The 19,976-nt window shown below is 43.3% G+C and overlaps 1 protein-coding gene across 1 annotated transcript in view; it reads right to left on the reverse strand.

Moving 5' to 3' along the window:
• CDK15 (cyclin dependent kinase 15) overlaps window positions 1-19,976 on the reverse strand; it is a 196,450-nt gene that overhangs the window by 34,503 nt on the left and 141,971 nt on the right. Inside the window, exons 12-13 of the mRNA XM_030209325.1 lie at window positions 17,199-17,247; window positions 15,130-15,269 (exon numbers count right to left, since the gene is read on the reverse strand). Coding sequence (XP_030065185.1) covers window positions 15,130-15,269; window positions 17,199-17,247 — 189 coding nt within the window. The remainder of the gene's footprint in view (window positions 1-15,129; window positions 15,270-17,198; window positions 17,248-19,976) is intronic.

Here is a 19,976-nt window from a genome sequence, read left to right on the forward strand (position 1 = left end):
TATGTTTTATTTTTTACATCGCCTTGAGTAGTAGGGTAATGCGGTTAATAAATATTTTAAATAAATAAAAATAAAACAACTCCCACCTGAAACCAGGGGATGAGGGTGGAAATTGAATCCTTTATCATATCATAATCAAGCATTCCAAATTTTCTTAAGGAATGCATGGCAAGCCTGTATGACCAATAATGAGAAGGAAAATATTAGTGTCACAACTTTATGGGAGGCTGCAACAGCAGTCTTGAGAGGGCACATAATTTTGTACACCTCCCATGAACATTGAGTGAGGGATAAAATGTTACTATAAACTATTATGCAATTAGGATCCCTACAGCATAAACACTGAGCTTCACTTCACTGTCCTTGTTGGATCATAAGGTACTGGGTAGGGTTTGAGAGCAGATTGATCACTTGATGGACAAGAGGGCTCAAAATAGTGTACTTCTATACAAATATAAATTACATAGGTGGGGCCACAAAACTGTTTTAACACACAAACAGGAAGCAAGAAGCAGCAGCATATTTTTGAAATGTTCTGGGCTCTGATTGGCCCAGGAGCCCATTTTCATTTGAAGAATACTGGCTTTTGTTCCAGTCTTAGCCAGGAAGAAGAGAGAGACAGATCTCTTTGCTAAGGCTCTGTAAACAGTTACATTTGATAACTTGTGAGCAGCTATATGTCCTGATCTTCCCAGGTACTTTTTAGAAAGTAAACAAATGTTTAGTTAGTATTATAATTGATCCATATTTCAGTTACCTGTTATTGTTTGCTGATTGCACTTTTTATGTTACACAGTTACATTTTTAAAACAATAAACAATTTAGCTTATTGCCTCTTTGTCTGGACTGATAAAGAATCCTGGTGGTTTGTGTGTTTGGTCTGCGAGTGCTTTCTGGGAACTGTGGGACCACTGGGAGTGTGGTTTCAGTAACCTAGAAATTACTGGGGATAATTTGAGAGTGGGAGACTTGCCCAGAGGCAGTTGTGACCCAGTCGGTGGGAGAAGGGTGCTACTATAGAGCACAAGTGGCAGGTGCAGGTGGACCTGAGCTGTGCTGGGGATAGACTCTCAAAATGGCTGTGGGGTAACCCCTGGCGGGTGGCTAGATGTTTCATGACATATATACTCAGAGTTTTTGTCCTGGATGCATACAGGAAGAATTTTTCAGGGGTTATCCCTACCTCAATTTATGGAGGGGGAATGGGATTGCCTTGACTCACTGATCACACTAGCTGAAATTAGGTCAGCAATTAGGAAACAAACTAGTGAAAGTCCCTGGACCAGACAGATTCAGCATGGAGTTTTACAAGATGCTGGAAGGTCTGAATGCCCCACTTTTACAAAGGCTATTTGAGGAGTATCTGGCAACAGGTCAATTAGAGAAGTATCACAATACAACCCAAATCCTAGTGTTACAGAATCCTGGAAGAGATCCATAACTGGTGGGCCTGTATCATCCAATTTCACTTATTAATTATGATCGCAAATTGCTGACATCAATTTTGGAGGGGCAGTCAAAGGAGTAGTGTGGAGAAATGACACTTCCAAAAACACAAGGGAGTCGAAGATGTCATACACAATTTGTTCACAAATAACAACCTGTAAATTTAACTTGTAGACTCAACATGGTGCCGTGTTTCAGCACTGATGGCACCTGCTTCAGGAGTCTGAGCTGATAAATAAGTACATAAGTACATAAGTAGTGCCATACTGGGAAAGACCAAAGGTCCATCTAGCCCAGCATCCTGTCACCGACAGTGGCCAATCCAGGTCAAGGGCACCTGGTACGCTCCCCAAACGTAAAAACATTCCAGACAAGTTATACCTAAAAATGCGGAATTTTTCCAAGTCCATTTAATAGCGGTCTATGGACTTGTCCTTTAGGAATCTATCTAACCCCTTTTTAAACTCCGTCAAGCTAACCGCCCGTACCACGTTCTCCGGCAACGAATTCCAGAGTCTAATTACACGTTGGGTGAAGAAAAATTTTCTCCGATTCGTTTTAAATTTACCACACTGTAGCTTCAACTCATGCCCTCTAGTCCTAGTATTTTTGGATAGCGTGAACAGTCGCTTCACATCCACCCGATCCATTCCACTCATTATTTTATACACTTCTATCATATCTCCCCTCAGCCGTCTCTTCTCCAAGCTGAAAAGCCCTAGCCTTCTCAGCCTCTCTTCATAGGAAAGTCGTCCCATCCCCACTATCATTTTCGTCGCCCTTCGCTGTACCTTTTCCAATTCTACTATATCTTTTTTGAGATACGGAGACCAGTACTGAACACAATACTCCAGGTGCGGTCGCACCATGGAGCGATACAACGGCATTATAACATCCGCACACCTGGACTCCATACCCTTCCTAATAACACCCAACATTCTATTCGCTTTCCTAGCCGCAGCAGCACACTGAGCAGAAGGTTTCAGCGTATCATCGACGACGACACCCAGATCCCTTTCTTGATCCGTAACTCCTAACGCGGAACCTTGCAAGACATAGCTATAATTCGGGTTCCTCTTACCCACATGCATCACTTTGCACTTGTCAACATTGAACTTCATCTGCCACTTGCACGCCCATTCTCCCAGTCTCGCAAGGTCCTCCTGTAATCGTTCACATTCCTCCTGCGACTTGACGACCCTGAATAATTTTGTGTCATCGGCGAATTTAATTACCTCACTAGTTATTCCCATCTCTAGGTCATTTATAAATACATTAAAAAGCAACGGACCCAGCACAGACCCCTGCGGGACCCCACTAACTACCCTCCTCCACTGAGAATACTGGCCACGCAATCCTACTCTCTGCTTCCTATCTTTCAACCAGTTCTTAATCCATAATAATACCCTACCTCCGATTCCATGACTCTGCAATTTCTTCAGGAGTCTTTCGTGCGGCACTTTGTCAAACGCCTTCTGAAAATCCAGATATACAATATCAACCGGCTCCCCATTGTCCACATGTTTGCTTACCCCCTCAAAAAAATGCATTAGATTGGTGAGGCAAGACTTCCCTTCACTAAATCCGTGCTGACTTTGTCTCATCAGTCCATGTTTTTGTATATGCTGACTTTGTCTCATCAGTCCATGTTTTTGTATATGCTCTGCAATTTTATTCTTAATAATAGCCTCCACCATCTTGCTTTCTCTCACTGTGTGTGAGCATAGGATAGGCTCACTGTGTGTGAGCATAGGATAGGCAATCCAAATTTTAACAGTGGTAAAAACACGACCTGTCAGAGAGTCAGCTTCTTCAAAGTACAAGGCTGTACTTCATCTTATTCCTCCATCTTGGTGGTCAACTTCTGACATCAGTTTTGACCACCTGTTTAAACCAAGTGTTACCCAAATTAGTTCACACAGACCAAACAGGCTTTGTGCCGGGATGATATACATCCACCAATAAGGACCGTGTTGGCTCTCAGAACTCCTACCATGGGAAAGGAAGTCCTGGTGAGCCTAGATACCGTAAAGACATTTGACTGGGTGGATTGGAAGTACATGTTCTGAGTTTTGGACAAATATGGATGGGGCCAATATTTTTGCAGTGGGTTCAGTTTTTATACCACCAGCCAGAAGCTCAGCTATTCCTTAATGTACACATTACAGACACATTCTTACTGCAGAGAGGCACAAGGCAGGGATGTCCCTTGTCCCTCCTGCTGTGTATCTTAGAACCCCTGGCAGTGAAAATTCAGAGCTCTATGGAAATAGAGGGAATTAGGCTAGACCAACAGGAGCATAGAATACACCTATTTGCAGATGATATGCTCATTTCTGGGGAATCCAGAAGAGGATATAGACAAATTGATACATCTTACTGAACAGTTTGGTAGCTTTTCAGGACTTAAAATCAATTTTGATAAATCCGAGGCAACTGCAGTCCAAAAAGGACAGTGGGTGGGAAGGAGTACCTTTCATATTTGATGGGCCCTTGGTAGTGCTAAGTATTTAGGAATTTATTTGGACTTTAATAGTAAAATTATGTATAAGCTGAACATCAAGGATAAATTGGAGGGGATTTGACAGAAATGTGAGACCTGGAAGGATCTACATTTATCTTTGTTAGAGAAGAATGCCCTGTTCAAGATGGTATAAATGAAGATCAAGTGTGTGCATTGTATATCACTTTATTATCAAATGGAAAAAGTGAAGGTGCTGTGCATCTCAAGGAGGAGGGGAAATCTCTTAAAGTTGTATTGCTAACAGTATATAGCTTGCTAATCACATTTGGTTTCAAAATATTGTCCCATGACTGCATCATATGTAACTACCTATATGTGGTTGGCATGATGGCAGATTGCCAACTAGTATTTAAGCATGAATGACTATAACCTGCACAGAGTAGCAGGTGCAGCTTCGCCTTTGTTGGGCAGACTGGATGGATCATATGGGTCTTTATCTGCTGTCATTTATCTGGCTTCTTTTTGCATTTTACATGCAGAAAAAAAGATGTATCAAAGCCTACTGCAAAAGATTTTATGTGGGGGAAAAGCCCTATTATTAGTTATGCCAAACTGACTTTTGCTAAAGAAAAGGGTGGGTTGGGCACTCCTGACATACAAAAATATAATGTAGTGGCGATGATGAGATGGACTTGGGAATTTCATAAAAGGGAAAAATAGTATGCTCCTATAGCGCTGGGAAGCTTGGTCTCAGAGGCTTGGGATTGCTTGACTTTGATACATATGTTTGGCAAACTGGGTGGGAAAGGGTTACATATCTTTTTGCATTCTTTTAGGAAAGGATGGAGATGGTAAAGACTTTTTTGACGATGCTTAGCAAAAATGTCCCCTTTTTAACATTAAGGGGCAACCCAAATTTCACTCTAGGACAAGGGGAATCGAGATTCATTATTTGGGAACATCAGAGATATAAAACTTTAGAGGATTTGACATGGGAGGGAGAAGACATTTTTCCAATCTTTGATGCCATTAAACAAACCTGGCAGATCCCTAATACTCATTTTGTTTCATTAATTACAAGTGAGGCACCATTGGGAGGCACTACAAAAAAAGAATGTCCATGGTGTGTGCTGGCAAGAAGTAGATGAAGATTCTGCTGCATTGCTCCAAAAATTTAATAACTTATCCATCTGGTATAGGGTTATGCAGGAAACTAAAGGAGTTGGGCAGGCTAGGGGATTCGCACAGTTGTGATCAGAAGAACTAGGAGTGGAATTCAAAGAAAGTTAGGACTGAAGGCTGGAGGTTAATACCAGCAGTGGAGTACCAAGAAATTATGTTCAAGATATTTCATAGAGTATATATTACTAGGGTTAAGGGTCTACAAATTAAGTTGTGGGAAGAAGATGTTTAACTCTGATGTAGGAGGGTGAAGGGTACATGAGTCCATTCATTTTTAGAGTGTACATTATTACAGATTCTTTGGACTAATGTCATTCAGAGCGTTAAAGACATACTAGATAGAGATATTCATTGTATCTATCACCTTTTGATGTTGGGAGACTGGGAGATGGATGAGGAGGAAGGAGTAGGATGCCCATTATATACAGCAGGGAAAACGTTTGTACTATAAACATTTCTGTTAGTGAAAAAGCTCATCATGAAATATTGGATCTCTCAAGAAGCTCTCCATATCAAATATGGCTACATTGAATGATGCAGTTGCCCCAGTGTGAATTGCGTGAACATAAAAATGTTGTTAAAGTGTGGGCTAGGGGCTATACTGCTCTATGGACTAGCTTCAGCCATAGATCTGTGAAGGATTTGGGTGGGACAAATTGGGATGAGGTGTAAAAGTACTTCCTTTTTGTCTTTCCTAACCAGGGATAAAGAAAGGACCTCTGGGGCTTTGGGGATGTGTGGAACAGAGTGCATGTTGGAATCCATTACCAGGGCTTATATGGAAATTCCAGCAAAGATGACAAGTAGCATCATGAGCCCTCCGGAAAAAAGTCCAACCAGGGTCTCCCATATGGTGGCTGGTAAGCCTTTAGGGTGATTATAGGTGTGTTCGAAAGTCTTAATACTGTTCGATGTGAATGTTTTACATAGTACACTTTTGTGTCTTGTATCTTTTGGTTATATTGTAATGTTTTGTCTCTGTGCTGAAGAATAAATAAAGTTAAAAATAAAGAAACAAGAAGAAAGGTTATGAGGGTTATCAACAAAAAAAAGAGCATCAAGACAGTAGAGTAAATATTCAGCCAGCAGCAATCAGCAATTGTTTTAGCCACTGCTGGCTTTACACTTGGTTATTCAGTGCTAGGCCATGTCCAGGCACCAGCATTGAATACATAGGGTATATATGGACAGCCTTAACTAGTTAAGTTAAACCGGCCAAAGACAGGATTGCTACTTATGCAGTCCTATTTGGCTGGCTAACTTAATTGGTTAAGGATAGAATATTGGCATTTAACCAGTTAAGTGCAGACTCTGTCCCCAGACCGAATAGCCAGTTTCGGCTTAGGCAGTTAGTGCTGATATTCAGTGGCATTTACATATGGTTAAATCGCTTTGAATATTGACCCCCAGGAATTCTGTCCAAAGATCTTTGTTTGAAGAAAATGTCACTGGAGGCAAACTTAAATTAAAATGGATTCTAGTTATGTGTGGGCAATAAAAGAAATAGAAAGTGTGTGGTAAGGCCCTTTCAAGATGAACCAAGCATAGATATAAAAACTAAATTCAATAAGGCTAAAATAGTAAGGACGATGCCCCAACATTTATGAGATGAGACAAAAAAAGAATTAAACAAATGGGGAGGGATGTAAACCATGATTCCATTGGAAGTCAGAGGCTGGAGTTGGAGCTTGACACACAAGTGATAAGAAAATGGTTATCAGTAAACATCTGAGTATGAATGAAATCAACAGAAGACTGCTGTGGGAACTAAGAATTGTGTGTTATTTATAAGAAACCTCTAGTAACAGAAATGGTACAAGAGGTCAAGAGGCTGAAAAGAAAGCAAACATAACACCTCTATCTAAAAATGTGAAAAGAAATGAGAAGAAAAAATATTGGTTGGTTAGTCTGACCTTGATACTATGGAAAACATTACAATCTGTACTTAAGAAAACACTAGGTTTTAGAAAACACTTACTCCTTATGATTTGGGCTTCGGGAGGCAAATGGCTCTGGGTTTTGCTGATTAACAACTGTTACAATCGATATTGAAAGTGGTCAAGAAGTTATTCAGTACAACTTAAAAAAAGAATTTTTTTATTTGCTGCATTTGTAGCCCCCATTTTCCCACCTATTTGCAGGCTCAATGTGGCTTATGTTATATAGTAATGGCATTACCATTAACAGAGTAAGAGGTTCAGCGTATTGTTACAATTAATGTACAAGAATAACAGGTAGGTAGGGTAAATAAAATGATAATACATAACATACAAGTGAGAGTAGGAAAAAATGTAATGTTCAATAATGATAATATGATAAAATAATCAAATCAGAAGGGATCAATATTGGTTGGTTCTGGTATAGATTAGGAAACAAGTCATTAAGGAGGATTCTTTTTGTAAGTCTCTTTGAACAGGTATGTCTTCAGTAACTTCCAGAAGGTTGTTAAGTCGTGCGTAGTTTTTATAGTATTCAGTAGTTAATTCCATAATTGTGTGCAGAGGTAGGTGAAGCTAAATGCATGTATTGATTTGTATTTAAGACCTCTGCAATTGGGGTAGTGGAGGTTTAGGAAAGTACGTGATGAACTTTTGGTATTTCGTGTTGGTAAGTCAATTAGGTCTGACATATATGACGGGGCCTCTCCATTAATGATTTTATGAGTTACGGTGCAGATTTTGAATGCAATTCGATCTTTAATGGGGGTCAATGTAATTTTTCTCTAAGAGGTTTGGCGCTTTCATATTTCGTCTTTCCAAATATGAGTCTGGCTGCGGTGTTCTGGGCAGTCTGGAGTTTCTTAATGGTTTGCACTTTGCATCCTGCGTAAATGGAATTGCAGTAATCCAGATGGCTCAGTACCAATGATTGCACCAGCTTGTGGAATATCTCCCTTGGGAAAAAAGGTTTCACTCTTTTAAGCTTCCACATTGCATAAAACATTTTCTTTGTAATATTTTTCACATGGCAATCAAGGGTAAGATTTCGGTCAATAGTAACACCCAGGAGTTTCAGGGTATCCGGAACAGGAAGAGTGTGGCTTGGTGTATTTATATTGGTGTAATTGGTCTTGTTATACTGCGATGAAAGGATAAGACATTGCATCTTTTCTGCAATAAGCTTAAGCTGGAATGCATCCGCCCATGAGTGCATTATTTGGAAGCTGTTATTAATTTTGTCTGCAATTTCTGATAAGTTGTTCTTAAATGAAATATATATCGTAATATCATCAGCGTAAATATACAGGTTTAGGCCTTGATTGGATAGTGATCTGGCCAATGGTAGCATCATTAAGTTAAAGAGAATCGGCGAAAGCGGCGATCCCTGAGGCACTCCACATCCAGGTCTCCATGGTGATATGATCAACTTAGATATCACCTGATACGTTCTTGCGGTTAGGAAGCTGTGAAACCAATTCAATACATTTCCGCCAATTCCAAAGTATTCTAGGATGTTTAAAAGAACACCACTGTTAACCATGTCAAACGCGCTGGACATATCGAACTGGAGGAGGAGAACATTATTGCCAGTTGCAATAATTTGTTTGAATTTAGTCAGGAGTGTTATAAGAACTGTTTCAGTACTATGATTAGCACGGAATCCAGATTGGGATGCATGTAATACTGAGAATTTGCTTAAGTAATCAGTAAGTTGTTTAGTTACTAGGCTTTCCATTAACTTAACTACAAGAGGGATGAATGCAACTGGGCGATAATTGGTTATATCATTTAATTATTTTCTTCTGATCTTTGGGAATTGGTGTAAGTAGTATATTACCTTTATCCATAGGAAAGAATCCATGTTGGAGCATGTGGTTTAGGTAGGATGTGAGGTCTGTTAGGAAGCGTTGAGGGGCAGATTTTATTAAGTGACTGGGGCATGTGTCTAGTTTGCAATGGGATTTGGTGAATCTATTGATTGCTTGGGTGACTGTGTCCTCCATTAGAGAATTGAAATTTGTCCATATACGGTCTACTGGATATTCATCGGTGGTTGAGTCCAGGCAATCAATGAATATTTCGTAGTTAGAGGAATTAGTTGGTAAGGTGGATCTTAGTTTAATGATTTGTTCATTGAAGTATGTGGCTAGATCATTTGCTGATGGGGTATCTGAATTAGTAGAAGTGACCGGTGTAGTATCTAGGAGGTTATGAACAGATTAGAATAATTTGTGTAATTCTTTATAATCTGGTCCAATTTTGGATTTGTAATATGACCTTTTAGTCTGTCTGATAGTATATTTGTATTTTCTTAACATTTGTTTCCACGCAGTGAATGTTTGTTCATCTTTCATTTTATTCCATGCACGTTCGAGGTTGCACGTTGGGGTGCACTGGAGGAAAATCCACAATAGATACTCAATTAACATTCCCCACTTTGCTCATAGACTTGCCCACAAAAGCTTATTCAACATAAAGGGCCCTGTTTACTAAGATGCGCTAGCGTTTTTAGAGTGCGCTAAAAACATTAGCGTGCCTACAGCACAGTTTAGTAAATAAGGCCCATAGTTATTACATGCTGTCCTCAAACCTAAATATATGTACTCTTGCTGAAGGCTGGAAAATCTCTTAAAGTTCCTTTGTCACAGCTACTAGGAGGAAAATGTTTTAAAGGGGTGTGTATATTTAAGCAACAAGAAAGCTCCTATTTTGAGTGTATTCTATAAAGGAAAACAGGTGCAGCACAAATAAATGCATATAATTTAGATGTGACCACTTACACCAGACATATGTAAATGCTCACACCTAGATCGCTAACAAAAAGTGCATCGATTCTAGTATGTTCCAATTTATGTGTGTAATTGTGTTGCCCTGACCATGCTCTTCCCAGACACCATCCAGCTTCGTATTTTGGCACCATTTTATAGAATAATATGAAGCTGGAATATTGACATTTATGTGTGTATGTTGCCGGTATTCAGATCATTTACACATATTCTTGGTCCCCTCATAGCTCCCCTTCATAGTCTATGACAGTAATGTTTGACAGCTGTATTTTTTTCCTCCCACGCCACAAGAAAATGAACTTAAACCATCTGTGTCACCTTACCCTATGGGAAATGTAACAAAACCTCTGCTCTCTAAAACCTACTGGCTCTACTTGCTTATGACCAAAGCAATTTTTCCTCCAGCTCAATCAGAGCCAGTGCTGGGAGCCTGATTTTATCTGCAACTACCCTGAGCTTTCTTTCTTATTTTTGTAACTGACCCTTCCCCCTATTGCTTCTACTCTGGTAATTGTAACAATGGTACTGAAGTTAGAAGCTTGTATCATGGGCTCTAAATCCAGTCACCAGCTGTCACTCTTACTGATGATTACAACTCCCTTCTCACACCTCCAGGGACTTCACAGTATCCTCAACCTCAGCTAACTCAGAGTTCAAAAGACATATCTAAAAATGAGAGATCTTTCCCATTACAATATACAGGTCAGCCCCTGAAGTCCATTTTAAGGAAATAGTACCTCTTAGCACGCATTTGTTTAAAACTAATAGGTCAGGCCTCTCTCAGAACAGCTGTGTGAGAATTTGCACGTATTCAGCTTTCTTACTGAAGTTAAAGTGAAGAAAAAAGAAATCATGACTTGCATCAGTCAGTCTTCTGTATCCACATGCCAGTTCCTTTTGGGGTGCTATATATGCCTGCATGCTGACCTACATGTAGAGCCCAGTTTCAGAAAGGATGTGGAGATGGGAATTGAGATGTCCAAACTGAAATGTGGAAAATTCCCATTGTATTTTACAAAGGCTCAGTCAAATGCAGAACTTCTTGTAAAAATATACATCTGGAGAACTGAACATCCATGACTCCCCCACAGTCCAGCGGGATCAGCAATTTTACAAAGCTGTATGTGGGCAAAAAAATGTGTTTCCCTAGCCCACAAGCGTGTGGGAGTAGCTTTGTAGCTTTGTAAAATCACTATCCCCTGGCTGCTGGGATACCCTGATCCCGCAGCATGAGTCACCCCTCCCTACCTGACACCCCTGGCATGCAGCAGCCCTTCACCTGACCCCCCCCCCCTCACTCCCTTACTGGGTTCACTGGTGTCTAGTGGGAGCAGAAGCAAACCCCAGTCATTGCTGCTTATCCTGGTCCCAGGATTAAAATAGCAGCCACAACACCTAGCAGTAATTTCATTATCACTAGGGGTCAGGCTGTCAAAAAAGGGAACCCTAGCGGCAGTACCAAGGAATTCGTCCTAGGAGTCACAGCTGCCATTTTGAGCCTGGGACAAGAATGAACTGGCTTGATTGGGGATCACTCCTGTTCTTATTAGATATGAAGGATCCCGGTAAGGCCAGGGATAGGAAGGTCTCCTGAAAGATCCTCAGATAGGGTTTACTGTCTGCCAGGCCTTTCTATCTGCTCCTTCAGGCCCTAATGCTTAGAACCCCCGTACTGTTCCAAACCGCACAGTAAAAATACCACCAGAACAGCATGGGGAATGAACTCCCTAATGATCAACGCCAACGACAGGCAAATTTAAGCACAGTCATAGCGTTGATAAGGGAGTTTTTGGTGCATTAAGGGGAGGATTGTGCCTAGGCATGCACTCAAGAGCATGTCTAGGCACGATCCAGCAAGAGGTTTGACAGGTTAGATTGTAAGCTCTTTGAGCAGGGACTGTCTTTCTTCTATGTTTGTGCAGCGCTGCGTACACCTTGTAGCGCTATAGAAATGCTAAATAGTAGTAGTAGTAGGTCTGGGCTTTTCTTTTGCAAGAAAAGCCTCAGCCACCCAAACATGTAACCCCCCCCCCACCAAATAATCAATAAAACCCTGGTGGTCCACTAGATACCTTAGCCAGGATCCCGACCTCCCCCCCCCCCCCCCCAAAGGTAGCCCTGGTAGTCTAGCGGTGTATCCCCCTCCCTACCCTGAAGAGAAAGGAAGACGGACTATGGCTCCTTCCCTCCTCTGCCAGGTGCCTCCTCAAAATAGTGGCGCCCTGCCCTGCTCAGTGCAAAATGGGATGCATTAGGTGGGGCTTAACTACCTTATATAGTAGGGATAAGTGTTTATGGTTATTAATTCAAACCTTATTAACCTTATATGGTAGTTAAGCCCCACCCAGAGCATCCCAGGATGCACTGGGCATGGCACTGCCATTTTGAGGAGATGCCCAGCAGAGGAGGGAGGGAGCCCTAGTCCCTCCTCCTTTCTTTTCAAGGTAGAGGGGGGACCACTAAGACTAACCTTTGAGGGGGAGGTTGGAGTCCTGGCTAAGGGTCTTACTGAGCCTCTAGGGTTTTGTTAATTTTCTGAGGGGGGTTACGTGTTTTGAGGGGTCTAGGAGTCCATCGGACCAGGGAGTCTGGGGTCTACCACACCAACTTTTTTTGACCGTGTCTCTCCATTCCTCCCAAATGCCCTGGCAAACCCTAATGCCAGCTCCAAGCTGCAGTAGGGTTTGCAACAGGAGGAGCGCCCTTATTTGGCAAACTGCCTGCTGAGCATTGGGGAGGAATGTGGGAGACCCTCTCTGTATCAATATCTGTGCCTCTAGCACCCACATTTGCTTCTGAGCATCGAGGCCTCAGACTGGCACATCTGCCTACCCTGGAGCAGGTATAAATGCTGTTTACAATTTTTTATATCAACATATGTTCCCCTTGTGAAATGGGAGCAGAACCTTCTGGCGCCGAGCCCCCCTAGGCCAGGCTGGGGAATCTTCCACCCCTCTCGGCGGCCCTGGGCAGGGCTCATTCACTGACTCACAGCTCCTGTGCTGACTGCCACTATTGGGAATAGGGCAAAGTGAAGTGCCAGAGGGAAGGGGACAGCCCTGTTTCTGTGGGGGACAACCCTGTTTCTGTAACTCTCATCCACTGATGTGACCCCATTTGGGGTCTCAACAGTGCCAGATTTAGACATAAGCTAAACAAGCTACAGCTTAGAGCCTCACAATCCACACTGCCTCACAAAATTTCAGAATTTTGTTGGATTTTAGAATTTTATGTGGCTTTTTATGTGCAGAGCCAACAAATAACCTTAGATTATGAGCCCATTTGGGACTGAAAAGTACCTGCAAAAATAGTATATGTAAACCGCTTTGTCTGTACTCAGTGGCGTTCCTAGGGGGGCTGACACCTGGGGCGGATCGCCAATGCGCCATGCCCCCCCGGGTGCAGCACCCCCTCCTGGATTCAGCGCGAGACACCCCCCGCGAAAGAACCCCCCCTGGGTGCACGCCGCTGGGGGGGTGCCGCGTGCGCCTGTCCTCCGTTCGTTCCATGCTTCTTCTCTGCCCCGGAACAGGAAGTAACCTGTTCCGGGGCAGAGAAAAAGCATGGAACGAACGGAGGACAGGCGCAAGCGGCACCCTCCCCCCCCCAGCGGCGTGCACCCGGGGTGGACCGCACCCACCGCCTCCCCCTAGGAACACCACTGTCTGTACTTGGCAGTGGTTCCTAAACCTGGTCCTGGAGGCAACCCAGCCAGTCAGGTTTTCAGGATATCCACAACAAATATTCATGAGAGAGATATGCATGCAGTGGAGGCAGTACATGCAAATCTCTCTCATGCATATTCATGGCTTAGGGCCTCACCACATCTAAATCCAGCACTGGGTCTCAACCCTCAGTTTAGAAACCACTGATGTAGAGTGGTACCGGTAGTTTAAACCTGTGCAACAGAAATGCAACCTGTGTCATGAGATCCTCTTTCTCTTTGCATCAGCTATAGCTTAATTTTATGCCTCTTTTCTCTCTCTTACTGGTTTCTTTTTTTTCACTCTGTCTACTTCAGAACAGTTCCCTTTCATGCTCACTTTTTATGCCCATCTACCTCTTGTTCTCTTGTCCTCTTAAATATTTTTCTGCCTTTTCTCTTTGTGGGCCCAGATGCATGTTAGGATCATTTCCATTTTATCTGTATGGGTCATATCTTCAGTACATCTGCTATTATATATATGTGTAAAATTCCATCCCTTTGTAGTTTTACTTCCTTTTGTTCTCCCTATGAATCTGTCCCTCACAATATATGCACCTATATAATTTCTCACTAGCCTGTTCCTCTCACAAAATATGTTCATTCCGCTCTCTCTTTCTCTCTCCATGTCTTTCTATTTTGCAGTTGTTTTTCTTCCCTCTCCTGCTTTCTGCTACTGTCTCTGGGCACTGACACTTTCATCTCCCACCTCTGGGATTTTACATGTCACTGCAGGAAGTGCTTGTCCCCTTCTCAGGCAGCAGCAGAGCCCTGTGGCTTTAACAAACCTCGTTTAATTGGGAGGAAGCCAGAAGGGTTTGAAAGAACTGAAATATCTATGAAATTCCTTTTATAAGGCATAATTTAAGCTCTGCATGGAAAAAAAATCCTATACACATAAAGAAAAGTCAACTTCCCTCCTGCTGTGAGCACTCCTCCTCTCTCCCCCGCCCTAGGCAGGCTCCTGTGAGATTCCAGCTTTTCATTTTTCTAAAAGTGTCAAAGTAGATTTGTGCTCTGTGGTTGGGTGAAGAGAAAAGGAATGCATAGCTTTCACAGCTTCTCCATGAGGATGGCAGCTTACAAGAAATAGAAGCTGGCAGTCACTTTACTTGGGGAGCAGTCAGAAAATCTTAAATCGTCTGACAACTTGACAGCTAGGTCAACAAAGGTCCCCCTTTTGACTGGCTGTGTATGTGCGAAAACCCCATATTCGGGGAAACGTTTGAGAGCGCTCAAGAGGCTGAGCACATGTAACATTTAAAAAACTTTCCAGTTTGGGAACAATATTTGTGGTCAAGCAGAATGTAAATATTTTTTTTTAAAGGAGAGGGAGAGACAAACATAAGTGCTGGAGTTTGTGAGGAAAGAATGTATTGAAGAAGAACACAATTTTCAATGAGGAGAACTTAGCATAAGAGGGTATAATGGTTAGCACCGGGGAATAGACATGGTAGAGTGTTACAGTAGGGTACAACTTCCAGAAAAGATGGGTTAGTAGAGTATTAACAGTGACAAAGAACAGTAAGTAAGGCAAGGTCAGCTAGAACTTAAATCGCCCGTATGTCATATGTTAATAGTAAGTTAAAGGTTTTCAAGACAACATACCATCAGGAAGCTGGTACAGCTGAGGTGGTAGAGTGCTGAAGAAATCATGATGAAGGGCATTTCCAGCAGAAATGCGATCCCGAGGACAACATTTCAACATCCTTGTTGCAAGATCCTCAGCTCCCGGTACTCTGCCCAACCTAGGAAATCAAAGGAAGACAGTCACTGAATCTCCTTTCTCTTCCAAGAAGGACAACCATTTGTTACCCAGACAAGAAATGCTTGAAAGAATTACTGCTACTATTAGACTATTAAATACCTTCATGATTATAAATTTACTTTTCTGTTTTACATATTAGCCTACTTTCCAAGGGAAAAAGGCCTAACATCCCTCTGTTTGTGTATGTACATGGGTTGCTTCTAATCATTTTTTAAAATTAGTATCCTATCCAAACCAGATTTTCAGAACAAGGGGATCCTAATAGGAGTTTTTGTGTGTGTGAAACGTCTTGTTTGAATTGGCGTTTGACACTGCAACTAAAATTATAACAGTTCACATACACCAACAGTAATCAGCGCTAACTTGGTAAGAATATATATAGGAAATAATTGAAGAGCTTAGTTCCAAAACTTGTTACATACATTTTTTCCAAAAATGGGTTTATACTGGAAACAGATTGCCTTCATAGATAGCCATAGGATGCATGTAAGTTTAATGGTTAAAACTGTTAAGTAAGCCATTGTAGAGCCACAAAATTTTTATGTAGTTTCAAAACCTGTTAGGTATGGAAAATGTTTAGTTTCAAAACCAGTGTAGAAACCAATGACCGCACAGCACTGGATCACATGGTCATGGTCAGGGTTAAAGGCTAACAACAACATCATGGCAAACAACAACATGGATTATGCAGAACCAATTTCAGTGTCTAAAAAGCCTAGAAAACACATTAGGAATATTAATAACTGCAAGAAAGTAATTGAAAAAATCATCAATACAGTGGCACTGGTAAAGTACTGCAGCCTGCGTATAAACATGTGGGAAATGAGAGTCACCATGGCACTATATGAAACGTCAGTCTGTTAAGTACTAACAACATCCAAGACTTTAATGACTGCTTTTATGCCACTAAAGACAAAATCAGTCCTGGTTTGAAACATTTTGGCATTGTAAAACTGAAAGTTTCCAGGAACAATAAACCAGTAAAGAGGGGAAACATGGTGAAATATTATGTAAGTCAATCTTGTGATTTTAAGGTCTATGATTACCTGTTTACAATTTCATATAGTATTTTATTTAATTTAAACACAGTCAAGCATTTTTAAATGTTTCTGACTCCAGTGTTTCTTGTTAATTTATGTTTGGACAATTTTATTGGTGATCAACGATAACAAACCTCCAAACCTTAATTTAACATATACCGGTTACAGGAAAAGAAAGAGCATCATTTTTTATAATCCCAATAAACACCCCACCACCACCACCACCACCACCACCATACCCCACCCAACCCTGGAACTAGTAGAAAAGACAGGTCTGGAGGTTGTGGTATATTCACCTCCATCCCCTGTAGAATAACCATACAAAATAATGCCCCAAAACAATTAAAAGACTATCAAATAGAGCAGAGGTGGGCAACCTCTGTGATTCATGGGTCACATTGAACCTATCCACCTACCCATCCCCCCTCCTAACCCCCCTTGACAAGACACTCCTAGGATGAAAACAACATATATAGTATATGCAAGACTAGGAAACACCCCCCCCCCCCCCCCAAAAAAAAAAAAAAAAAAGTTTCACTTAATATATACACATTTTTTTAACTGTCAAATTAAGAACGTGCCTCAGAAGAGACTGGATATAATTGTCCAGGTCAGTAAGAACGTCTTCCTGTGTTTTAAAGTACGATAGCACGGGATAATTTGAACTGCAACAGTTCATGCTGTCTGTACTCTATGGACAAATTAAACAACTTGCTTTGAAATACAGTTAACCCAATCGTATAATTCACTTACATAAAGATTCACAAATGGATTTTTAAAACTCTTGTTAACTTGCAGAGAAATCTTGGGATACCAAAAGTGTCTCTTCCAGATATATCAAATTTCCTGTACAATTGAAAAGAACTTACCTGTCCCATGTAATCCCAAACTGCTGAGGTTCACAGGGTTTGAACCAATCTAGGTAACAAAAAGAAATGAATAAAAATATGCATTACGAATAAAGTCTGAGAGTTTTATGATTGTAATCCACTTTAATGCAATTTGTGATAAGCATTATATTAAGTTAATAAATCAATCTGGTGGGAATGGTATGCACTGTTTAATAGAGGGGATGAGGGAGTACTAGAGTGTTGGATTATAATTCAGAAGTTCTGTGTTATCAGTTCAAGACACCCTGTTCCAAGCAGGGCCACCGAGAGACTGAGGCAGGGCAAGGCCGCCCCCCCCCCCCCCCACGAGGCCACCACCTCCCCGCCACCCCCAATCACCACTCAGGCCGCCCGGCGCTGCAGTCTCCGGTCTCACCCGCCCTCAGCTCCAACGACCGTCCGCCACCAGGCCCCCTGCATTGAAATCGGCAGCGCCGCAGCCTCACCTCCCTGTGAAAGCGCAAGATCACCTCCCTTCGGGCCTTCCCTCCCTGTGTCCCTTCCTCGTGGAAACAGGAATTTACATTACACAAGGGCGGGACACAGGGAGGGAAGGCCCGAAGGGAGGCGATCTTGCGCTTTCACAGGGAGGTGAGGCCACGGCGCTGCCAATTTGAATGCAGGGGGCCCAGTGGCAGACGGTCGACAGAGCCAAGGGCAGGCAGGTAAGACCGGGGACTGCGGCACCGGGCCCCCCTTGGAGGCCCGGGCCCGGGGAATTTTGCACACCCTGCTCCCCCCTCTCGGCAGCCCTGGCTCCAAGAACCCTTATTCTGGGCTTGAAAAGGTCACATTACTTCTCTGTGCCTACAGAATCCAGCTGGAAGTGAACCATCTTTACTTGTCTTTCTCAGTAAAGTAAACAAATTAAATTATTTATTAAGCTATGTTTGGATAAAGGTAAGCTAGGGAACTAAAATTATTTTACAATGCTAGCAGGTTTCTGTTAAATTATTTAAAATAAAAATTCATGGGGCAATATTCAGCACATAGCAGTCAGCAATTTTACAGCCTCTGACAGCTGTGGGTTGAATTAAACACAGGAATTCAATGCTGGGCCATGTCCAAGCACCAGCATTGAATAGCAGGTCAGCTGCGGAGCTGGAAGTATGGGTGTCGGCCAATATTCAGTGCTGCCACCCACATACCTAAGCAGACAAACATAGGACTGCATATCTTCCGACTGAACTCTGACTCCGCCCCTGGACTGCCCCAGCACTAAAACTGACGCTGCTGCGGTGTCACACCAGATTTTCAGCAGCACTTTGCATTTAAGTGCTGCTGAAAATCTGGGAATGGCCCGCTCAGCGTTGTTTAAGCAGGCAGGAGGAATATGTAGAATATCAAACTCTTAGCTGTAATTCTTAAAAACACTTTTAAGTCTAATATTTAGGGCCCTGTTTACTAAGCAGCAGCATAGGCGCGTTAACATTTTTAACACACATTAACCATGTACATGCCTTCAATATCCCTATAGGCGCCTACATGGGTAGTGCATGCACAAGTGGCGTAGGAAGGGGGGGCGGTGGGGCGGTCCGCCCCGGGTGCACGCCGCTGGGGGGTGTCAGCGCCTCGCTGGTTCCTTGCTCTCTCTGCCCCGGAACAGGTTACTTCCTGTTCCGGGGCAGAGAGAGCACGGAACCGGCGAGGCGCCGACACCCCCCAGCGGCGTGCACTTGGCAGATTGGCCCTCCCGCCCGCCCCTCACTGCCTTCCAGGTATGTTCTCGCGGGGGGGGTTGCGCTATGGAGGGGGGAGGAGGGGTTGCGCTACGGAGGGGGGAGGGTGTGTCACGCTGCACCCGGAGGGGGTGCGCAGCGCAGTGGCATACCAAGGGGGGGCGGTGGGGGCGGTCCGCCCCCGGTGCCAGTGGGTGGGGGGTGCTCCGCTCCCGCCGCCTCCTTTAAACAAAAATCGGTGAAGCAGCGTCGCAGGCAGCGCCTCGCCTGCCCTGCTTGTGAAAAAATCAAATTTCCTTCTCCTCGTCTTAACATTTTGACGTTGACTCGGGCCTTCCAATCAATCACTATGTCCCGCCCTCCTCTAAGGTAAATTCCACGAGGGCGGGCGGGACATAGTGATTGATTGGAAGGCCCAAGTCGACGTCAAGACGTCAAGACGAGGAGAAGGAGATTTGATTTTTACAAGCAGGGCAGACGAGGCGCTGCCTGCGATGCTGCTTCGCCGATTCAGACAGTAGTGAGAACGGGACTGAGGTGGGGAAAGAGAGGGGCGAAAGGGACTCGGGTGGGGGTGTTCAGAGGGGAAAAGGGGAGGGGAGAAGGGGACTGGGGTGGGGGTCTCAGACAGGGGAGGGGGAGGGGAGAAGGGGACTGGAGTGGGGATCTCAGACGGGAGAAGGGAAGGGAAGGGGAGAAGGGGACTGGGGTGGGGGTGTTCAGAGGGGAAAAGGGGAGGGGAGAAGGGGACTGGGGTGGGGGTCTCACTCTGCTCCCCAGTATCTCTCCACACTCGTCCTTCCCTACACCCCTTCCCGTGCACTCCGCTCCATGGATAAATCCTTCTTGTCTGTTCCCTTCTCCACTACTGCCAACTCCAGACTTCGCGCCTTCTGTCTCGCTGCACCCTACGCCTGAAATAAACTTCCTGAGCCCCTACGTCTTGCCCCATCCTTGGCCACCTTTAAATCTAGACTGAAAGCCCACCTCTTTAACATTGCTTTTGACTCGTAACCACTTGTAACCACTCGCCTCCACCTACCCTCCTCTCTTCCTTCCCATTCACATTAATTGATTT

This window comes from Microcaecilia unicolor, chromosome 7 (assembly GCF_901765095.1).
Source record: "Microcaecilia unicolor chromosome 7, aMicUni1.1, whole genome shotgun sequence".
NCBI lineage: Eukaryota > Metazoa > Chordata > Amphibia > Gymnophiona > Siphonopidae > Microcaecilia > Microcaecilia unicolor.